The sequence below is a fragment of the Cebidichthys violaceus genome, unplaced genomic scaffold, assembly GCF_023349555.1.
Source record: "Cebidichthys violaceus isolate CVI_PGR_0920_01 unplaced genomic scaffold, fCebVio1.0.p SCAF_41, whole genome shotgun sequence".
In the NCBI taxonomy this organism is placed as follows: Eukaryota; Metazoa; Chordata; class Actinopteri; order Perciformes; family Stichaeidae; genus Cebidichthys; species Cebidichthys violaceus.
The window spans coordinates 1,062,190-1,085,040 of record NW_027176606.1 but is presented as its reverse complement, the minus strand read 5'-3'; the positions used below and the strand labels follow the sequence as shown (position 1 = coordinate 1,085,040).

General features: G+C 46.2%; 3 protein-coding genes across 5 annotated transcripts in view; 2 read left to right on the top strand and 1 right to left on the bottom strand.

Moving 5' to 3' along the window:
• The window catches only part of klc2 (kinesin light chain 2), a 15,476-nt gene extending 9,124 nt beyond the window's left edge, over positions 1–6,352 (top strand). The window contains exon 15 of one of the 2 annotated variants that reach the window (XM_068728168.1): positions 3,692–6,352. In XM_068728168.1, coding sequence (XP_068584269.1) covers positions 3,692–3,775 — 84 coding nt within the window. In that variant the 3' untranslated portion in view covers positions 3,776–6,352. Of the gene's footprint in view, positions 660–3,691 lie in introns of those variants that run through there. The other variant, XM_068728167.1, reaches the window with a different exon arrangement.
• A 374-nt stretch (positions 6,353–6,726) lies between these two features.
• On the top strand, positions 6,727–18,303 carry prkd4 (protein kinase D4). The gene is made up of 20 exons (XM_068728227.1): positions 6,727–6,828; positions 7,129–7,295; positions 9,101–9,242; positions 9,916–10,047; positions 10,143–10,297; positions 10,419–10,614; positions 11,175–11,258; positions 11,390–11,555; positions 11,841–11,964; positions 12,370–12,447; positions 12,735–12,969; positions 13,153–13,178; positions 13,309–13,381; positions 13,914–14,020; positions 14,151–14,312; positions 14,806–14,904; positions 14,989–15,256; positions 15,573–15,658; positions 15,786–15,972; positions 18,101–18,303. The coding sequence occupies exons 2-19, from the start codon at positions 7,140–7,142 to the stop codon at positions 15,948–15,950; spliced, it is 2,454 nt and encodes an 817-aa protein (XP_068584328.1). The 5' UTR covers positions 6,727–6,828; positions 7,129–7,139; the 3' UTR covers positions 15,951–15,972; positions 18,101–18,303.
• actn3b (actinin alpha 3b) overlaps positions 16,178–22,851 on the bottom strand; it is a 53,527-nt gene continuing 46,853 nt past the window's right edge. For both annotated transcript variants that reach the window (XM_068728226.1, XM_068728225.1), the window contains 10 exons: positions 20,593–20,743; positions 19,860–19,968; positions 19,619–19,759; positions 19,286–19,468; positions 19,053–19,187; positions 18,619–18,798; positions 18,369–18,515; positions 18,098–18,163; positions 17,780–17,938; positions 16,178–17,634 (listed from right to left, as the gene is read on the bottom strand). In XM_068728226.1, coding sequence (XP_068584327.1) covers positions 17,476–17,634; positions 17,780–17,938; positions 18,098–18,163; positions 18,369–18,515; positions 18,619–18,798; positions 19,053–19,187; positions 19,286–19,468; positions 19,619–19,759; positions 19,860–19,968; positions 20,593–20,743 — 1,430 coding nt within the window. In that variant the 3' untranslated portion in view covers positions 16,178–17,475. The remainder of the gene's footprint in view (positions 17,635–17,779; positions 17,939–18,097; positions 18,164–18,368; positions 18,516–18,618; positions 18,799–19,052; positions 19,188–19,285; positions 19,469–19,618; positions 19,760–19,859; positions 19,969–20,592; positions 20,744–22,851) is intronic.

Genomic DNA, 22,851 nt, shown 5'->3' with positions numbered 1-22,851 from the left:
CTATCAGCTTCTGAATGTGTGAGGCGGAGCAGGTTTGGGATCGTAGTGAAGAAGAAGAAGAGTGAGGAGGAAGAAGAAGAGTGTTAAAGCAGGAAGGAGTCGGCGTTACTAAAGAAATAAGGAGACGTGTTTTTGGAAAGAAGTGCTTTAAGTGTCGTTCGCAGCAAATAATGTACAGAACTGATGCGTACAGGATCTTCACGTGTGTTAACTGTATGTCACATGTTCACATCAGAATGACTGACTTCCTCTAATCACACACATTGTCGACACTCCGTAATGTACAGAGGTCAGTGAAACACTAACCTGTAGTCTAGGAACTTCCTCCACACACACTGTAAGACCAATGATAAGCATCCTTTACTGTATTAATCAGGAGTTTTCTCAAGCATCTCTATTAATCTCAAACTCCATAAATATATGAACATTAATACGATAATGTTGCTCGTTTAAACAGCCGAGAGAAAGAGGAGAAAAAAAAAAAAAAAGTGTATCTGCTGCTGGTTTTGATCCAAAGCTTCAAAGACCAATCGGATCTTTCCGTTTCTCCGATTTGTCTAAATATTCCAGGAGGTCGGCGCAGTGACTCAGAGCCCCGGGTGGTAGGTGTTGCGGTTATGAGGGCCTTGTGTATATGTGTGTGTGGGGAGGGGAGGGGGGGGGGGGGGCTTAAGTCCAGCTCCTGTATTGCTGGCGATTTGATGGATCTTATTGTGAAGGGGCCGACCTAATGTGTATTTTATCAAAGGTTCAATAAACACAAACTCCACTTTTCAAACTAATTCTGTGTCTCGTGCGTTTTCATCCGTGCCGGTGGAGATGATATTGACCATTTCAAAGTGTGTGTGTGTGTGTGTGTGTGTGTGTGTGAGAGAGAGAGAGAGTGTGTGAGAGAGTGTGTGACTTTTCACAGCTAAGGCTGGTGGGGTGTGTTAACCGTACGCTGCACCCTCACATCTTCCACAGAGGCGAGTGTGTGTGTGTGTGTGTGTGTGTGTGTGTGTGTGTGTGTGTGTGTGTGTGTGGTCTCTCTCTCTCTCGCTCTCTTTCTCTGCGACTTCCTGTCTCAAAGACAGCCGAGCCCCACAAAGAGGAAACCAGACCCACCAGAGAGCCCGTTGAGAGTCTGCAGCACCGCGAGAGGCCCGATCAGCTGTCGCACCGTTCAGTTACGGTCCAGCGATTGAGGTCAAAGATAGGAGCTCGAGAGGAACGCCATTACAAAGTAAGGTCCAGTGTTTCCAGATGTCATTTCGTTGCTTTTATTTTGGTGAAAAGGAAAAGGTTTAGTTGTGACTCTTGATGTTTCTGAATAATGTGCTGATCGTGATTCTGTCACGTCTCCATCACTCAGTGTTTAACATGTTTTTAGGGACTAAAAAGTGTTTCTAATCAAATGTACAGTAGCCTGTGATGTGCTTATGTCAGAAAATATACTTTTCATTGAATCTCAAAGTCAAATCCTAAACATTTCTTTGCTCCTGTAATCACCCCACCCCCCCCCCCCCCCCGTGTCGCCGCAGGACCTTCCTCCATGTTCCCAGTGACTCCCTCCGGTCCCAGCAGGTTCCCGGCGCCGGGTCTGGTCCAGTTCCAGCTCGGCCTGTTCAGGGAGGCGGTTCGAGTCCCCGCCGGCAACCGGAGCTATCGCCATGCCAAGAGGCTGGCTGCTGAGATCATAGAGCGCAAGGTAATCCAAGCAGTCGGGGGGGGGGGGAGGGGGGGAGGAGTGAGGAGCCTCAAAGGAGCATTTCATCAAATGTACTTCTGAAAGGTGCTTTTGGGCATCATGGGAACTTTTCTCTATATTGTAAACTCCTTCTGGTGGTCAGAATGAAGAGGTCCAAAGCATACACCTGCAGGTAGAATCTGACTGAGGATGTAATCTCATTGATCGAGAGGTTCTCAGGGGGGGGATTTGCACTGGACCCACAGCTGGAGCTCTACAGCAGCCTCAAAGTGAGCCACAACATGCTAAAAGACATCATTAGTAGTAGTGAGTTTGTAGTGATCTGTGACCCACTCAACACAGCCCCACTTGGAAAGTCTTCAGTTGACCTTTTCGGAGCCTCTCAGCAGAGTCAGGAAGTGGACTTTTGAAAAGGTCACGTTCTGCATGAAGGAGGGTCGTTGTCGGTTGGTGCGGCGTCAGCATGGACTGAGTCTGAAGACGCAGGATGAATGAAATCTGGCGGCGACGTTAAAACCTCAAACCCTCAATTTCACGACCTCCCGTCGCTGAACCTGAATTCGTTAATAATCTCTGAGAGTAACGTTTTTAAATCTGCAGCCGGTAGGTTAGCGGCGTGCGCTGGAAGTCGAGGTCGAGTGCAGATGTTCGGATGTTCATGAGTTCATGAGTTACAGGTGTTCGGTCTCTGTCTCCGTGTCTGCCTCAGCTACAGAGACTCTGTGGTCACAGAGAGCGCAGCAAACTTTCCAACCACAGCTTCTCCCCCTGCTGTCTCACGCACACACACACACACACACACACACACACACACACACACACACACACACACACACACACACACACAGAGTCTGCCTCATGTCGACGTGCCTTTCAACTATGATCTTTTCTGTAGTTTCCAGGCAGCAGGTCTGGTGTGTGTGTGTGTGTGTGTGTGTGTGTGTGTGTGTGTGTGTGTGTGTGTGTGTGTGTGTGGGGGGGGGGGGGGGAGTGCATTCACTGTATACGATCCTGACTGTATGTATGTGTCTGCTGGGAGAGATCCTGTATCTCCACTTCTGACATTCAACTTTCTTAGTGTCAGAAATATAAATTTCCATATTGTATCATTTTACAACAATACTTTTGTACATTTGCTTGAATACTCTCCAATCTAGGGGTCTCAGAATACTTCAATTCAGGTTGAAACATTAAAAAAAAACAGAGATGAATGTACCTTCATGGTAAATATTGAGCTTGCAGTATAATAGTTCTCTTATTTGTCCACCACTTTATGATGTCCAGGTAGAATTAAATGTATAGCAAGAAGGTAGACGGTGGATTTAACCCTTGCCCGTATCGATGCTCTTTAAGAGACGATACAACAGCTCTGAAGAAGAGCTAAGCTGGTGATGTTGCTGCTTGATTAATGTTCCTCTCTGTTCCTCCTCACTACTTCACTCAAGAAGAGCTCCCGTTATCTATCCTCACAGTCGTTTCTCAGCCATGTGGCGTCTTCTAGCCCGGGTTTTACATCGTCTCTGGTCTACCGGGCACACGAGACCCGTCTCTGTCTCTGGAAAGTCACGTCTCTTATTTTGAAATCAGTTATGGATGACCCTTACAAGCTTCCATACTTTTTCATCCTTTAAGAAACAGTGAAACATAAATATAACAATCCTAATATGAGGTCTGAATTTATTTCATTTGATTACGACAGGAATTTAAATGTTTAACATTAATCTTAATATGTTTTTTATATATAATCTGTTTATAATGAGTTTTTAATGGCTCTGGCTCATTGTTTGATTGTATTGTTTTGCTCAGAATGAAGAGAGCAAGCTCCCTCAACTTCCTCAACAAGAGCACTGAGGAGACCACTCAGGTACACATGAACACATCTCAATGTATTTCTGAAGATGAAACAACCACATGAGAATATCTGTTTTGTAATAATCCAGTAATCTGAAACGGTACTTCTATAAAACACTAGTTTTAACAATGAATTGGTCTGTTTTTAAGGACGCAAACTCCGGCCTCTCGGACTGCAGGGGACTGAGCGCCAGCAACGTGGACCTATCCAGACGCAGCTCCCTGATTGGCTAGTCGGGAGACGGGAGGCGGGACTCGGGAGACGCGAAGCAATAGGCTGTTTGCATCTCGGTTTGATCCAACAAAACACACTTAAAAAGCTCAAAGCGAGATCAACCGCTTGCATATTTTTTTTTTTTTTTAAAGAAAGCATCGCCGAGCCTAACGTCACCCTGTGAGACGCCACCGCCGCCGTACAAACCGCCGCCATCACAACAGAGAGTATTTAGATACACATTAGTCAGCATGCCGCTTACTAGAGCGTGGAGCGTCCGCACCCTGAACGCCTCGTGGGTTGTTGTTGTTGTTGTTGTTGTTGTTGTTGTTGTTGTTGTTGTTGTTTTTTTGACTCGGAGCACAGCGTCGTAGTTCCGCTGCGTGCGGACGCTCCGCCGCCGGTAGGCTAAATGTTCTCCGGCTTCCGTTCGGAGAGACGCTTCGCACTCTTGCGTGTTTCACCAGTAGCATGAAGTATTTCGCCGATCACAGACGGTAGAAACGGTACGATCCGCTTTGTAACGGGGGGAGAGCAGAGGCGTGAGAGGAGGAATACGAGCAATCTTTTGGGGGGTTTTCAAGAAGACATTAGCACTAACCATGTAAACCTCACTTTTTGCCTTCTTGTTTTTTTTTTGTTTTTTTTATGTATATACAGTTTTAAATTATTCGATATGTCATTCTTTGTATATAGTGCACTTTTTTTTCCCCTTCTTCTTCTGTTGACTCTATTGGGTTTAAGAAGGTCTCAGTAGGAAACACTACTTATCTGAAGGAGGAGGACGGGACAAGAAGGAAAGGAAGCGAGGGAGGGAAAGAAGGACGGATGAAAAGGAGATATTGAAATGGAAAAAAAAAAGGGGGTGGAAATTTGCCGATACGTTTGGTACCTCAATCACTGAATTCTGCTGTCGTTTGGACCGACGGTTCAGTCTAAAATGTTCTAATGCACTTTGAATGCACTGGAGACACTGACGTCAGGAGACTAGCTTTCAGAGGAAGGTGCTTGGTCGCTCTTTTTGAGGAACAAGAATTTAAAAAAAGGGCCAGAAAGTTTATTTTAAATTTACGAATAAACCTCAATCATTTCCCAACCCTACACTGAATACTACCTACTGCACGTGGTACAACAGGAAGCTAAGTTAAATAAGTCTGAATGTTCTGAAGGTCAAATGCTGTGAAGGAGAGATTTAAGTTCCGTTTGTTTACAATCATTCAATCAGGATATTCAAAGCATCATCAGCAGCGTTAAAGATCACCATCTCATCTTACGTTTACTTTCACCGACGGGATTTTCTCTCTTGTGAATTTTTTTTGTTTTGTTGTTTTTTTCCCTTCATTTGCTGAACGTGTAACATTTTTGTATGAAACAATCCTCAGTGTGACGTTTGTCATGCGGAGCGGGACGGACGTCTCCAGCTGTGACCAAACCACCGTAGAACCGTCCGTCCTCACCGACGTCTCCTGGTTGTTCTTTTTGTTTCCTGAGCTTTTATGTTGAAAGTACTGATTATTTGAATGTTACGATTTCAATGTGGATTTTCAGGATGTGGTGACATTTACACTGGATTTCTTTCTTTTTTTTTTTGTTTCTTTTGTTGTTGTTGTGCTGTTTGCAAACTCCACCAAAATCCAACCGGTACCAAGAGAACTGTCCACAGAATGTACATAAAACGAGCTCGGGCGAGTCGTGACGTCACTTCCTCGTCTGTCATCAGATTGTCAAGGAATCCAAACGCCCAAAAGACCTGAAGCCGGCCTTTTTTGGGACGACGTCACGCCGCCGAGTCTGAACTAGCGCTAACTGTTCTATCAGCTTCTGAATGTGTGAGGCGGAGCAGGTTTGGGATCGTAGTGAAGAAGAAGAAGAGTGAGGAGGAAGAAGAAGAGTGTTAAAGCAGGAAGGAGTCGGCGTTACTAAAGAAATAAGGAGACGTGTTTTTGGAAAGAAGTGCTTTAAGTGTCGTTCGCAGCAAATAATGTACAGAACTGATGCGTACAGGATCTTCACGTGTGTTAACTGTATGTCACATGTTCACATCAGAATGACTGACTTCCTCTAATCACACACATTGTCGACACTCCGTAATGTACAGAGGTCAGTGAAACACTAACCTGTAGTCTAGGAACTTCCTCCACACACACTGTAAGACCAATGATAAGCATCCTTTACTGTATTAATCAGGAGTTTTCTCAAGCATCTCTATTAATCTCAAACTCCATAAATATATGAACATTAATACGATAATGTTGCTCGTTTAAACAGCCGAGAGAAAGAGGAGAAAAAAAAAAAAAAAGTGTATCTGCTGCTGGTTTTGATCCAAAGCTTCAAAGACCAATCGGATCTTTCCGTTTCTCCGATTTGTCTAAATATTCCAGGAGGTCGGCGCAGTGACTCAGAGCCCCGGGTGGTAGGTGTTGCGGTTATGAGGGCCTTGTGTATATGTGTGTGTGGGGAGGGGAGGGGGGGGGGGGGGGCTTAAGTCCAGCTCCTGTATTGCTGGCGATTTGATGGATCTTATTGTGAAGGGGCCGACCTAATGTGTATTTTATCAAAGGTTCAATAAACACAAACTCCACTTTTCAAACTAATTCTGTGTCTCGTGCGTTTTCATCCGTGCCGGTGGAGATGATATTGACCATTTCAAAGTGTGTGTGTGTGTGTGTGTGTGTGTGTGTGTGTGTGTGTGTGTGTGTGTGTGTGTGTGTGTGTGTGAGTGAGAGAGAGAGAGAGAGTGTGTGAGAGTGTGTGACTTTTCACAGCTAAGGCTGGTGGGGTGTGTTAACCGTACGCTGCACCCTCACATCTTCCACAGAGGTGTGTGTGTGTGTGTGTGTGTGTGTGTGTGTGTGTGTGTGTGTGTGTGTGTGGTCTCTCTCTCTCTCGCTCTCTTTCTCTGCGACTTCCTGTCTCAAAGACAGCCGAGCCCCACAAAGAGGAAACCAGACCCACCAGAGAGCCCGTTGAGAGTCTGCAGCACCGCGAGAGGCCCGATCAGCTGTCGCACCGTTCAGTTACGGTCCAGCGATTGAGGTCAAAGATAGGAGCTCGAGAGGAACGCCATTACAAAGTAAGGTCCAGTGTTTCCAGATGTCATTTCGTTGCTTTTATTTTGGTGAAAAGGAAAAGGTTTAGTTGTGACTCTTGATGTTTCTGAATAATGTGCTGATCGTGATTCTGTCACGTCTCCATCACTCAGTGTTTAACATGTTTTTAGGGACTAAAAAGTGTTTCTAATCAAATGTACAGTAGCCTGTGATGTGCTTATGTCAGAAAATATACTTTTCATTGAATCTCAAAGTCAAATCCTAAACATTTCTTTGCTCCTGTAATCACCCCACCCCCCCCCCCCCCCCCCGTGTCGCCGCAGGACCTTCCTCCATGTTCCCAGTGACTCCCTCCGGTCCCAGCAGGTTCCCGGCGCCGGGTCTGGTCCAGTTCCAGCTCGGCCTGTTCAGGGAGGCGGTTCGAGTCCCCGCCGGCAACCGGAGCTATCGCCATGCCAAGAGGCTGGCTGCTGAGATCATAGAGCGCAAGGTAATCCAAGCAGTCGGGGGGGGGGGAGGGGGGGAGGAGTGAGGAGCCTCAAAGGAGCATTTCATCAAATGTACTTCTGAAAGGTGCTTTTGGGCATCATGGGAACTTTTCTCTATATTGTAAACTCCTTCTGGTGGTCAGAATGAAGAGGTCCAAAGCATACACCTGCAGGTAGAATCTGACTGAGGATGTAATCTCATTGATCGAGAGGTTCTCAGGGGGGGGATTTGCACTGGACCCACAGCTGGAGCTCTACAGCAGCCTCAAAGTGAGCCACAACATGCTAAAAGACATCATTAGTAGTAGTGAGTTTGTAGTGATCTGTGACCCACTCAACACAGCCCCACTTGGAAAGTCTTCAGTTGACCTTTTCGGAGCCTCTCAGCAGAGTCAGGAAGTGGACTTTTGAAAAGGTCACGTTCTGCATGAAGGAGGGTCGTTGTCGGTTGGTGCGGCGTCAGCATGGACTGAGTCTGAAGACGCAGGATGAATGAAATCTGGCGGCGACGTTAAAACCTCAAACCCTCAATTTCACGACCTCCCGTCGCTGAACCTGAATTCGTTAATAATCTCTGAGAGTAACGTTTTTAAATCTGCAGCCGGTAGGTTAGCGGCGTGCGCTGGAAGTCGAGGTCGAGTGCAGATGTTCGGATGTTCATGAGTTCATGAGTTACAGGTGTTCGGTCTCTGTCTCCGTGTCTGCCTCAGCTACAGAGACTCTGTGGTCACAGAGAGCGCAGCAAACTTTCCAACCACAGCTTCTCCCCCTGCTGTCTCACGCACACACACACACACACACACACACACACACACACACACACACACACACACACACACACACACACAGAGTCTGCCTCATGTCGACGTGCCTTTCAACTATGATCTTTTCTGTAGTTTCCAGGCAGCAGGTCTGGTGTGTGTGTGTGTGTGTGTGTGTGTGTGTGTGTGTGTGTGTGTGTGTGTGTGTGGGGGGGGGGGGGGGGGAGTGCATTCACTGTATATGATCCTGACTGTATGTATGTGTCTGCTGGGAGAGATCCTGTATCTCCACTTCTGACATTCAACTTTCTTAGTGTCAGAAATATAAATTTCCATATTGTATCATTTTACAACAATACTTTTGTACATTTGCTTGAATACTCTCCAATCTAGGGGTCTCAGAATACTTCAATTCAGGTTGAAACATTAAAAAAAAACAGAGATGAATGTACCTTCATGGTAAATATTGAGCTTGCAGTATAATAGTTCTCTTATTTGTCCACCACTTTATGATGTCCAGGTAGAATTAAATGTATAGCAAGAAGGTAGACGGTGGATTTAACCCTTGCCCGTATCGATGCTCTTTAAGAGACGATACAACAGCTCTGAAGAAGAGCTAAGCTGGTGATGTTGCTGCTTGATTAATGTTCCTCTCTGTTCCTCCTCACTACTTCACTCAAGAAGAGCTCCCGTTATCTATCCTCACAGTCGTTTCTCAGCCATGTGGCGTCTTCTAGCCCGGGTTTTACATCGTCTCTGGTCTACCGGGCACACGAGACCCGTCTCAGTCTCTCTGACCGGGCAACAGTAACGCGCTCACACAATGAAAGAGCTCAATACGTGTTGTGTAGCTGTTTGCTGCATGAACATATGAAGGTCAATGTATCGGCTTCATCCCAGCTGGTGGAGCTAATTCATTCTCACAGCTCTTTGAAAAAGGTTTAAATTTAGCTGGTTTCTTGGATGAAGTCTCAACCTGTGTGTGTGTGTGTGTGTGTGTGTGTGTGTGTGTGTGTGTGTGTGTGTGTGTGTGTGTGTGCGTTCAGGCTCCAGACTGCAGCGTGGTCGGCGTCGGGGAGAAGATTCTGCTGTTCAGACATCAGTCCTCCGCCTCAGAGCAGCTGCTGCAACGTCTGACGGAGCAGGACGAGCTGCAGGATGGAGACTTCATCGAGGTCGTCGTCGCAGGTCGGCCAAAAAAAACAAACAAAAAAAACGTGTTATCTTGCAGATATTTATTGTTCTTCTTTTGTAAAGATAAGATAGAAAGTACAGCTGCCACACTAGCCATCATTGTGTGGAGTCTTAATTTGGAGGGAAACAAATCATAGAACACCTTATTTTACAAATCAAAGGCCTTGTTTTCAGTCTTTCTTCGCTCCCTTGGTCTGTTTTTTAGTTGTTTTTTTTACCATTTTCACACTGCCATCAGCTCCACACAGGCTGTCAAGTTATCTGTGAGGTGCAGAGTCGGGCTGCATTAGAGCCAACGAGCCACAAAGCTGCTAAATCCTACCGTGACGCTGACTCTGGCAGGTCTCCCTCCTTACGTAACGATCCCGCTGAGTTCTTGGACACGAAAATCACAAAAATGCAGCAAAAAAAAAAAAAAAGAAATCCCATAAAGACAAAGAAACAGCTTTATTGCAAATTAGGGCACTTTTCTTCCACTGCCATTTAAAAAACATTATATATATATATATATATATATATATATATATATATATATAATGCTTCTCTTGAGGCGGTGGTGTCAAGTTCTGTCAAACATCCTCTCAGCGTTGAGGACTTAGGATTTATTTCCCAGTAGCACTGACTGTACGCCATCTTTTATTTTCTTCTTTTTTTTAAACCCACTCAGGATCGACGTCAGTGACCGAGATGAGGATCCGCCCACACACCCTGGTGGTCCAATCGTACCGGACCCCCACCTTCTGCCACCACTGTGGGGAGATGCTGTGGGGCCTCGTTCGACAGGGAGTGAAATGTGACGGTAAACAAACTCGCTTTTTTCCCCGCAGTGTGAGAGAAAAAGTTTGTCGTTCTATTTGCCATCGTGTCAAACTGTCCGTCTGTCCTTGTCTTCAGGCTGCGGATTGGACTTTCACAAACGGTGCGCCTTCCTGTTGCCTAACGACTGCAGCCGAGCGCGGCGTCAGGTCAGCGCGAGCTTCTCCCTGTTCCCCCCCCGACGACCCTGCTCACACTCCCTGTCCAACCAGGCAGGAGGCAGCCTGGAAGAGGTACGTTTCACTCAACACCAGCTCAAAGGAGCTAAAGACCAGGTCGTAAAGTGAACTTCTAATCCACGCGTTTTTGTTTTTTTACCGACTCTCCCCGTCCGTCCGTCCGTCCTCCCTCCAGATCAGCATGTCCAAGCCCTCATCCAGGCCCGTGTCCTGGGCCGAGCCCCCGGTCTGGCTGGGAATCGGCCACGGCGACACGAGCAGGGCTCAGGTTCCTCACACCTTCCACATCCACAGCTACACCAAACCCACCGTGTGCCAGTACTGCCACCGGCTGCTCAAAGGGCTCTTCAGACAGGGGCTGCAGTGCTCAGGTGAGAGTCCCACCAATTCAAGCAGAAACCTTTAGTCCAATGAGTCAGGCTTCACGGTCACTTTTTTTGCACTTTTTGGTCAAGAAGTTTTCATCCTATGAAGAGCAGATCTTGTCATCATTGGTTACATTTTTTTTTTTTTTTTTTTTATAACCAAATTAAACGGCTCCTCATCAAAAGATGTTCGTTTTTGTAAAAAGAGATTCTTTAAAGGAATAGTTCCACACTTTGGAGAATCCAGCGCTGTCAGCCGATTAGCTTAGCTTAGCATAAAGACTGGGAACAAGGGGAAACAGCTAGCCTGGCTCTATCTGAAGCTTAAAAAAAAATCCACCTGTTAGCGCCTCGAATCTCACTTATTCAAACATTACATCACATTTTATTTAATCCCAACATGAGGCGCACCTGACTATTTGTTGGCCCACATCTTCTCATCTAACTCTCAACTTTCAGTCTAACGTTTTGTGATTCAGTGCAAACATTTTCTTGCATCATCACGCTTTCGTGCACCAAAAACGCTGACGCTGTCATTTTGCCATCTCTCTGACTCTTCTCCTCAGACTGCAGGATTAACTGCCACCGGCGCTGTGAGCTGCTGGTCCCCAGAGACTGTCCAGGAGAGAGGAGAGGCGTCAACGGGGGAGGTGAGCGGCCGGTCCCCGGAGCACTGACTCCTGTTAGATCATGCTCTCTGTTCTCCGAAAATGAAGATGATCAGAAGATGATCACGAGTTGCGGCCCTGATGTCGTTTGCGCGTGATGTCATTTTCCCCAGAATCCACAGCAGCGGGTCACAGCTGCCCACCGGACCCAGAGGACAATGATTCAGAGCTCACCAGCGCGACGACACTAGAAACCTCCGACGACGACGACGAGATGTCCACGGACGGAGACTGGACGACTGAGGCAAAGGAAGACGAGCGGCCGCGAGAGCCGATGAGGTCAGAGACGAGGCGGTTAATTTATTCTGATGATGTCATCGGGTTTTAAAAGGTGACTCCGGCTCAGCCTGAGACGCTCATCTTTCCCGTTAGCCGTCCCTGAAGTCATCGTAAAGTTCATAGGCAGGGAGCTCACTGCCACCTAGAGGCGTTTGGGAGATACTACGGGGCGACGGCCGCTCCATCAGCGCAACGAAGAGTGACTTTAAATCAGTTCTTGTCCCTAAAATCGGCCTCCTCTTGTTTCACGTCCTGCTGTCCTTTTGTCTCCCGTCCGTCCCTCAGTCCGTGTTTCAGCAGCAACATCCCTCTGATGAGGCTCGTCCAGTCGGTGCATCACTCGAAGAAGAGAGCGGCAGGAGTGCTGAGAGAGGGGTGGCTGCTGCATCACACCAACACTGACACACTGGTGAGACACGCACACGCACACACACACACGCACGCACACACACACACGCACACACACACACACACACACACGGTGTGACTGACTCCGTAGAAATAACAGGACACGCTTGTTCACGCCACTTGACGTTCTTGCGCCTCCTTTGAGCGCCCTCCATGTTTACTAGAAAACGAACAATATTATTAAATATGTTTGACTTTATCGAGTTTTATGAACACCGATCGATCACGACCACAAAGGTCGTTTGGTCTCAGGTCGGCGTTAAACGGAGCTGACTGACAAAGACGGAGGGTTGGACGGTCCGCCGTAATGCGTCCTTTGGGATTAACTGGTTCATTAACCATACTGTGCATTATGAATTATTCCTGTACGTCATGAATTATTCCTGTCGTCTGTTTTTTTTCTCAGAGGAAACGTCATTACTGGATCTTGGACTGGAAGAGCATCACTCTGTACCAGAACGAGAGCAGCACCAAGTACTACAAGGTAGAACCCTTTTTATTATTGATCATTTTATTCACAGCTTGTCCAGATGTTTGCCGTTTACATCTGTGTTGTCTGATTCGGGTCAAGATGTGAAGAGTTCTTACTTCAACCTCCATATCAGATGATACTGATGCCTTTTCATGAAAGTTTGTATGAATGCAAACAGATTTGACATCAGACTTTGTGACGTGCGGCAGAGCTTTATTTTGAAATCGACAACAAACCAGTGCTCAGCTTAAAGGCAACGACACGTGTCGGTGTCTCCTTCTTCTCCTCCTCCTCCTCAGGAGATCGCTCTGTCCGAGGTGCTGCAGGTCCGAGGCCCCGCCCAGCTCGCCGTGCCCTCGCTGCCAGGAAACAGCGCCCACACCCTGGAGGTGGTCACGGCCTCGCTGGTGTACTGCGTGTTGGCCGGAGAGAGCGGGGGGCCGTCCTGGGAGAGCGCCGTCCGCCAGGCTCTGATGCCCGTGCAGAGCGGCGGGGGAGGAGGAGGAGGAGGAGGAGGCGGCGAGGAGGTCCGGGGTGAGCCACAAACGCCATGAATAATGTATTACGCAATACTTTAAGTAGGCGTTTCGATTTTATAATGTAATGAGGGGGGGGGGGGGGGGATCAGGGTTATGTAACAAATGTGACTTCTCATGAGTCAGACAACCTTCTAAACAAGCATGAATCATTATGTCTAATAAAATGCTCTGATTACAGATCAAGAGTTATGCAGTGACGGCGTGGTAAGAATCAACTCCGTACTTATTGATGCATAATTAATCCCAGAGATCGTCCTCTTCATACCTCTGTGTGTGTGTGTGTGTGTGTGTGTGTGTGTGTGTGTGCGTGTGCGTGTGTGTGTGTGTGTTGCAGGACATCAGCTCGGTGTATCAGATCTCCACAGACGAGGTTCTGGGCTCGGGACAGTTTGGAGTGGTGTACAGAGGTGACCTCGTTGTTGGATTGTTACAGTGTCGTGTTCAGAAAGGAGTTCGTCGTGTTTGGGAGGTTTTGCAGCCGAGGCAAAGATTAAAAAAAAACAACAACTTTTATTTTATGGCTCCCTAGTTTATAATAAGTTCTTCAAAAGTTTTCTTTAATAAAAACTCTGCTAAAGTAAGATTTTTTTGTGAGCAGTTGTTTGATTTCTAGAAGAATTTCCTCGACAATAAACAACAATTCATTGATTCTTCATGTATACCATCATTCATTCATAACTGACTGATTCCCTCTAGAAACATTTGACGTTTCAGACCTTGTGTGTCCAGATTAAGGGAAACTATAAAAGGTCATTAATAATAATTAATAAGAAGTGTGCTGATTGATCAGTCACTAAGTAAAGGGCTCTTTTTACTCAGAAACTTTCCAGGAAATGAATATGAAATTACGGATTTGTAATTTAAAGCGTCACCAGAACTGATTTAATGCAAAATGAGGAAACATAAATAAAGTAATATGAGTTATTCCTCGTTCCTCAGGGACTCACAGGAAGTCGTGTCGGCCAGTCGCCATCAAAGTCATCGACAAGACGCGCTTCCCCAACAAACTAGAGAGGCAGCTGAGGAACGAAGTGGCCATCTTGCAGGTAATAATGCGTGTTTCATCTCCGTGTTTATTGTAAGATTATTATCTTTAACACCTAATATATGTGTGTGTGTGTGTGTGTGTGTGTGTGTGTGTGTGTGTGTGTGTGTGTGTGTGTGTGTGTCGCCCAGAATCTGTCCCACTCGGGTGTGGTTCTGCTGGAGGGGATGTTCGAGACGGTGGAGTACGTCTTCGTCGTGATGGAGAAGCTCCACGGAGACATGCTGGAGATGATCCTGTCCAGTGAGCGAGGCCGGCTCCCTGAACGCAACACCCGCTTCCTGGTCGCTCAGGTGAGACCGCTTCGTCGTCGCTAAACGCCCTGGACGTCTTCTCACTTATGCTTATTTTATGCTGTGCCTTTATGACAGCGGTTCCAAGCAGAAAAAAATATTCTAAATGCTTGTTCCATCTCAACTTCTGAAGTTCCAAAGATCGGACAAATCACATCTTCCTATGAGAGAAGTAATTCCTAAACCCATGGCAGTGTGCTATCACATCAAAGACCTCTTATCTGAACTCCTCTCTTATCTTCACTAAAGTGACATCCTAAATCAAGGTTCCTATCTTCAGAAACCCCCGTCAGGACGGTTCTGTCACAAATACATTCCCATCCTGAGATAAGATAAGATTTCAGACTTTCTGTGGGTGAAATAATGTAGATTTTGGATTTTCTGGACTCTCATGAAACAATCAGAGCACCACATAAGTGTCTAACAGGCCGTCCCTCACATGTTGTCCTATAACTAGTCCTTCTCCTGTTTTTGTCCTCCGTCTGCGTCGCAGATCCTCGAGGCTCTGCGCTATCTGCACTTCAAACACATCGCTCACTGTGACCTCAAACCCGAGAACGTGCTGCTGGCCTCCGCGGACCCTTTTCCTCAGGTGGGCTTTTCTCCTTGCTTCACTCTTACACGTCTCGAGGACGAAGTCGCTCTAACCGGCGCCTTCAATCTTCCCGCGTTGAAGGTGAAGCTGTGCGACTTCGGCTTCGCCCGGATCATCGGCGAGAAGTCCTTCCGCCGCTCGGTCGTGGGCACGCCGGCCTATCTGGCGCCCGAGGTGATCAGCAACAGCGGCTACAACCGCTCCCTGGACATGTGGTCCGTGGGCGTCATCATGTACGTGAGCCTGAGCGGCACGTTCCCCTTCAACGAGGACGAGGACATCCGACAGCAGATCACCAACGCCGCCTTCATGTACCCGAGACAACCGTGGGCCTCCATCTCTCTGGAGGGTACGGATGGTTTCTGTGTTTTACTGTTAGCTCTTCCTTTTTAAATACACGGATGTGAGATGATCACGTTTGATTTTTCTTTATTTTCGTTATACATTCTTTATTTATTTATGGGAACGTTGGAAGGCACCAGGAATCTTTTTCAGCCGGATCTGAATCTTCAAATTTGTATATTTAATTTAACCCCTTAACACTCATTTTGCTTTAATCTTGTTCCACACACACACGTATGTCCTCCTGTTGTCCACTGGGTGTCTCCAGTGGACACATTGAGTAAATCCTCTCTTTTTTTTTTTCTTTTTTTTTTGGTCTCCAGCTGTGAGTCTCATCAATAACCTGCTGCAGGTGTCGGTCAAACGGAGGTTCAGCGTGGGCAAAACACTGGGACACCCCTGGCTGCAGGTGAGACTCACTACGCTTTGTACTCTTGATCGGAGCAGGATTTTAAAAACGACAATAGTGTATAGTTGTAGTATTGTGTTCTGTCAGGGACAGCATGCATTAGCTGTCTCATCTTCCCTTCCTGCAGGACTTCCAGCTGTGGTGTGACCTCAGGGAGTTCGAGCAGAGGACGGGCTGCAGGTATCTGACGCACCGCGGGGACGAGGAGCGCTGGATCCGCTACGCCCAGGACAGAGGCCTGGGGTTCCCGTCACACCTCTGCTGGGACCCGGACAACAACCCCGACGTGTGACCTCCACACGGAGGGCTGAAAGGTGCTGACGCTTTTTATTACACATGCGCAGCAATCTGAATTAAGGTGCTTATTAATGGGAGGACAGACTTAAAGACAACAAGCCCACGGCGCACTTATTCCTACTGGTACTCTACACAAAAAGACAACACGACTTCTGTTTAGTAATATACTTTTCCTTTTTTATTCCAAGTTGAGTTTTTTTTTTTTTTAAATAGAACTGTGTGAAAGTGGATTTTTTTTTTTTTTTTTTTGTTCGTTGTTGTGGCGTCTGTGATGATGGACAGAATGAGAAAATGGAGCACATGAAATTAAAATATCGTACACAACGGAGGAGTCGACTCGCACTGATCCTCATGGCCGACCTGACAATGGGACCAAAACCCTATTTTGCTTCGTCACTGACATAGGCCTGCTATGGTCCCACATACAGTATTGATTCTTCTTATTTTGTCCACAACTTTCCTGATGCCCTTTGTTGTCTCTCGCTGCGCCACACCTCTAGAGAAGAGGTGTGTGTGTGTGTGTGAGTGTGTGGGATCGGTCTGTCTGTCTTCCTTCTTAAGTCCCCATCCAGTCACGGCCCTCTCTTTTTTTGTCTATTTACCCACAGTGCTTTGCTCTCTCTCTCTCTCTCTCTCTCTCTCTCTCTCTCTCTCTGTCTCTTTCTCTCTCTCGCTCTGCATTTTAATGTTAAGGCGCTTCCATTCACCCTCTCCGCTTGCTCCTGAGCTCAAGGCTTTAAGATCTGCAGGTTTCACAGTGCTGTAGTGTTCATATTTTAAAGAGTGGCTATTTTTTTTATTTATTTATTATTAGACTGGCTTTGTGACATCATAGCACCAGAGCTGCTTGGACAGGCTCCTCAGGGATACGGTTTGTGTTGTGATGATTTAAGGAAGAGTCGGAGGCTCTCAAAGACAGTGTTCCTAAACTTCAACATAGCATGCATCTGCACAAATACACAAGCAAACCAACTGACCAACCAGCGCTTTTTTTTTTTTTTTAAATCACGTTTTCTTCTTTAATTACCCTTCTACAAAAAAATATGTCATCTGAGAGAGAGAGGGGGGGGAGGGGGGGGGGGGAGAGCAGGAGGCTTAGCTCAAAAATAACTTCTTGTTCTAACTGACTCTCTCCCTCATTGCCTCCGTCTGGTTCTCCTGGAGGCAGCTGTGATACATGTCAAACCTGGCACGTCCCTCGTCTTTAAAGGCATTCTGACAGAAATGAGGGACAAGCTGGCCGGTCCAAACAGCTTGATTTGAGCAAAGCCTTCTACTCTCATCCTCTCTGGACAGTGTTTTTTTTTTTGGGGGGGTGGGTGGGGGTGGGTGGGGGAGGGGGGGGAGGAGGAGGGGGAGTGGGTGAAGGGAAAGAAAGTTAAGATTTGGAAGAGGAGAAAAAAAAAAAGTGATAGTATAGAAGGACAGTGGGAAAAGGGGGGGGGTTTAGTCGCTCTCTCCACATAGGAGAAATAGGAGCTGGGAAGAAGGGGTGGGCGAAGAGAAAGCGGGCTTTTTGTTTATAAGTCGCTCTCCCCGTAGAGGGCGCTGGAGAAGGAGATGTAGTCCAGGGCGCCGGTGGCTCCGTCGGCTCCGATGTACCTGGTCATGCGGCTGATGCAGTACTCGGCCTGGTCGGGGGGCAGCTCCCTGCGCAGCTCGTCCACTGTGATGTAGTTCTGGAGGGGAGAGAGGGAGGGAGGGAGAGAGAGAGGGGGAGTGATTTAGAGAGGAACAGAGACCGCCTCGACTAAATGAATACTTTGCCAGGAGCTGCTTTTGAACACCCTAGCTTGTGCCGCTCCCCGTCGGTGGTCCGCTCACCTTGTCTGAGGCCAGAATCTTGAAGGAGGCCATGACCTGTTCTGCAGTGTCGGTCTCGGCGGTCTCGCGGGTCATGAAGTCGATGAAGGCCTGGAAGGTCACCACGCCCGTGTTGTTGGGGTCCACCAGGGTCATGATGCGAGCGAACTCCACCTCGCCCTGTTAAGAAGAGTTCGGTTGACACATCAGTGAGTTTCGGCTCTTGATCGCTCGCTGCTTTCGCCTCCACTCAAATCATTGTTTTGGAGGGAGAGAACACGCTAAGAGTCACAAGTCAAGTTCCATCACTCGTCCTGAACCTGTGCCTGTTGTGCTCACCAGATCGTAACCCATGGAGATGAGGCAGGCACGGAAGTCGTCTGGATCCATCATGCCGTTTCTCTTCTGCAAGCAAAGACACAAATATAAAAGGACAAAGAATCATAGTTAATGCTTGTGTGTTATTCTCTTCACGGAGCTGGAATATCAAGCATCAGTTGGGATTGATTTGTAATGTTTAAAAAATAAAAAAAGAAGATCTTTTAGTTCTGTTCTGTATGTCATTGAGCCCAATTTACACCCCCCAAAAAAGCAAAGCAAAAGGCCTGACCCTGTCGAAGTGGTTGAAGGAGGCCCTGAACTCGTTGAGCTGCTCCTGGCTGATGCCCTTGGCGTCGCGGGTCAGGATCTGGTTCTCCACCTCGTTGATGGTTCTGGCGATGGTGGTGAGCAGCTGCTCCCAGCCCACGCGCACGTGCTGCGGAGGAAGAGGGAGGAAATGCACGTCAAGCTCGGAGGACGAAGAGGACGAAGAGGAGGACGAGGGTCGGCCTCGTCCCGTCTATCGCAGCCCGCCGTACCTCCATGGTGTAGTTGGTGTGCTTGTTGTCGAAGATGAGGGACTCCTGGCTCAGCTGGTGGTCTCCCTCCAGCTTGTCGATGTTGGATTTGTAGTTGATGATGTTGTGCTCGTACTGCTTCAGGCTGTTCATCTGTTCCTCCAGGGAGCCGGCGATGTCCACGGACACGTGGCCGATCTCCTGCAGGGGGGCGGTGACGGCGTTTTAAATCACGAGGTTTTTATATCCGGGTCTGTTCCGTCATGACTAATATCTGAGCAATGAGCTAAAACCAAATCCTAAATTGTGGGACAATTGCAAATTCAAAGAAGCATATCTTTATATTCTACTGTATTTCGTTGTTCTGCTGCCTTTTTACACTTTTCTACGGCCAACAAAGTGTCACCATTATAACACGAAATGTCAGAAATGCTTGTGTTTCAGCAACGGCGTACCTCCATCTTGGTTTGAATCCAGGGTCCGATGACGTTGGCCTGGGCGGCAAACTGGCGCCTCAGTCTCTCGTTGGCTTGCTGTCTGGCCACCTCCTCCTGGAGCATTTGGTCTCTGAGGGGAACAAGGTGCTTCACCTGCAGGCGAACCAAATCGAACACAGTCACCGAGGAGCTTCGCCCGATGTCTTTTTTTTTTTTTTTTTTTTGAATGTGTTCATTTGATTTGAACTCACAGTGTCCCACTTAGTGCTGATGTCCTGGGAGGAGAGGTTGGTGTACGGGTTGATTCCGGACAGCTTGATGCCGTAGGTCTGGGCGATCTTCAGGATCTCGTTGTGGATGCCCATGGTGGCCATGCGCTCCTTGTCGGCCTCGGGCAGAGTGGCCTTGAACTGGTCGTGAGCGGTGATCAGGCTCTAGAGGCGGAGTTACACTCGACATGATTAGGTTCGAGTAGAATCTATATATTTCTTTGCTTTTTCGAGGACCAGAATTAAGATTTATTCAAGCAAACTATCACTCGTTAGCGGCCGTGTCTCCGCGCGTCCGTGGACGCTCTGCTGTACCTGGATCTCCTCAATGCTGTGGACAATGAACATGTCCTGCAGGTCCTCCATGGCTCCGTCCATCCAGTTGTTGAAGGGCGCCGCCCTCTTGGCGAACTCCAGGTAAAGCTGGTCGATGGTCTCCCACAGCTTCTCCACACGCTGCAGACACACACAAGAGACAGTTAAGAGGAGGTGCGGACAGCGTACGGAGTCTCCCTTTTTGACCTGCTCGTCTCGTGAGTGTTTTTTCAGGCCGTACCTCCAGTGCGTCCCTCCTCTTCTGGGTGAGGGTGCCCAGGTTGTCCCACTGGTCACAGATGCCCTGGCAGCGGGTGTTGACTGTGGCGGCATCGTGGTAGTCCAGCTCACTGGAGGAGACGAGGAGAGCGACGCGGCGCGATTAACCACCGATACCCGAACGCCACGCAGACGGACGCGTAAGTTCCTTTACTTGAGATTGTCTGTACCACAAAATCTTGAATCATACCACATTAGAATATTTAACGTACTGGATTTTGACCATATTCTGCATTTGAGGGGTCATCTGAGAACATTTCATCTGCCTTAGAAGTAATGAATGTGAAATTATGTGAGGCACATATTCAGCGTTATGGCGATGAACACTGTATATATATATATATATATATATATATATATATAGCATCAAAGAGATCGTATCAAAAAAAGGCCCAGAAGGAGTGGTGAGGAATAAGGAAACGTTGAGATCAGAGGTTTCTGCTCCACCATGAGCCACCCTTTCATCTTTTCTAGCCCTCTCATTAATGTGATTTACACTCACTTTTGTTCTTCGCCGTATTCACACATCTCTCCCATCACGACCACTAGAGTCCTGGAACACTTAGCTCACCTTATTGCTCAGCGTCTCACACACACACACACACACACACACACACACACCTCTATTACACTGATCTAACGCTCGTCTCTTTTTCTTCCAGCACATTTGTCCCGTTCCATCCCCGGCTTCTTACTTCAGCTCCTGGGCGATGGCGGCGATCTGCTCCACTCTGTCCTGGTGAGCGGCGAGGTCGCTCTCGAAAGCCTCGTGCTTCCTCATCAGGGCTCTGATCTCCATCAGGGAGGCCGACTCGTAGTCCTTCTGGGACAGCAGATCCTCCTTACCTGAAAACACGCAGGTCCGCATTTCAGTACCGGACCTTCAGAGACTGCAGGCTTTTCAGTTTAAACAGCTGTGACTTTATGTCTTTGGATCTCCCTGTAGCATTTTATTAATTGAGTTTAATTTAAGTCATAGTATAGCATGTTGAAAAAAATAAAAAGTCATAAAAAAAAGTCAAAGTATAGCATGTCGAAAAAATCATGAAAAATCATAAAAAAATACATAATAATCATATGCTATATGCTATTTTCGACATGCTATTCTATGACTTTTTTATTACTTTTTATGATTTTTTTGACAGGCTATACTATGACTTTTTTTTATTACTTTTTATGACTGTTTTCGACATGCTATACTATGACCGTTTTTCACTTTTTTCAACAGGCTATACCATGACTGTTTTCCACAGGCTATACTATGACTGTTTTCAACATAATATACTATGACCGTTTTTGACTTTTTTCGACATGCTGTATTATGACTGTTTTCGACATAATATACTATGACTGTTTTTGACATGCTATACTATGACCGTTTTTCACTTTTTTCAACAGGCTATACCATGACTGTTTTCCACAGGCTATACTATGACTGTTTTCGACATAATATACTATGACCGTTTTTCACTTTTTTCGACATGCTATACTATGACTGTTTTTGACAGGCTATACTATGACTGTTTTCGACATAATATACTATGACTGTTTTTTGACTTTTTTCGACATGCTATACTATGACCGTTTTTTTTTATTTTTTCAACATGCCATACTATGACAGTTTTTCACTTTTTTTGACAGGCTACACTATGACTGTTTTCGACATAATATCCTATGACTGTTTTTGGACTTTTTTCGACGTGCTATACTATGACCGTTTGTAAATTTTTTCGACAGGCTATACTATGACTGTTTTCGAAATAATATACTATGACTGTTTTTGGACTTTTTTCGACATGCTATACTATGACCGTTTTTTAAAATTTTTTCAACATGCCATACTATGACCGTTTTTCACTTTTTTTGACAGGCTATACTATGACCGTTTTTCGACATTTTTCGACATGCTATACCATGACTGTTTTTGACATAATATACTATGACTGTTTTTTGACTTTTTTCGACGTGCTATACTATGAACGTTTTTCAGTTTTTTCAACATGCTATACTATGACCGTTTTTCACTTTTTTCGACAGGCTATACTATGACTGTTTTCGACATAATATACTATGACTGTTTTTGGACTTTTTTCGACGTGCTATACTATGACCGTTTTTCACTTTTTTCGACATGCTATACTATGACCGTTTTTCACTTTTTTCGACAGGCTATACCATGACTGTTTTTGCCAGGCTATACTATGACTGTTTTTGACAGGCTATACTATGACTGTTTTCGACACAATAAACTGACTGTTTTTTGACTTTTTTCCACATGCTATACTATGACCGTTTTTCACTTTTTTCGACAGGCTATACTATGACTGTTTTCGACATAATATACTATGACTGTTTTTTGACTTTTTTCGACGTGCTATACTATGACCGTTTTTAAATTTTTTCGACATGCTATACTATGACCGTTTTTCACTATTTTTTGACAGGCTATACTATGACTGTTTTCGACATAATATACTATGACTGTTTTCGACAGGCTATACTATGACTGTTTTTGACATAATATACTCTGACTGTTTTTTGACATGCTATACTATGACTGTTTTCGACAGGCTATACTATGACCATTTTTCACTTTTTTCGATAGGCTATACTATGACCGTTTTTGACTTTTTTCGACATGCTATACTATGACTGTTTTCGACTGGCTATTCTATGACTGTTTTCGACATAATATACTATGACCGTTTTTCACTTTTTTCGACAGGCTATACCATGACTGTTTTTGACAGGCTATACTAAGACTGTTTTCGACAAAATAAACTGACTGTTTTTTGACTTTTTTCGACATGCTATACTACGACAGTTTTTCAACTTTTTCAACATGCTATACTATGACTGTTTTAAACAGGCTATAATGACTGTTTTCGACATAATATACTATGACTGTTTTTTTACTTTTTTCGACATGCTATACTATGACCGTTTTTCACTTT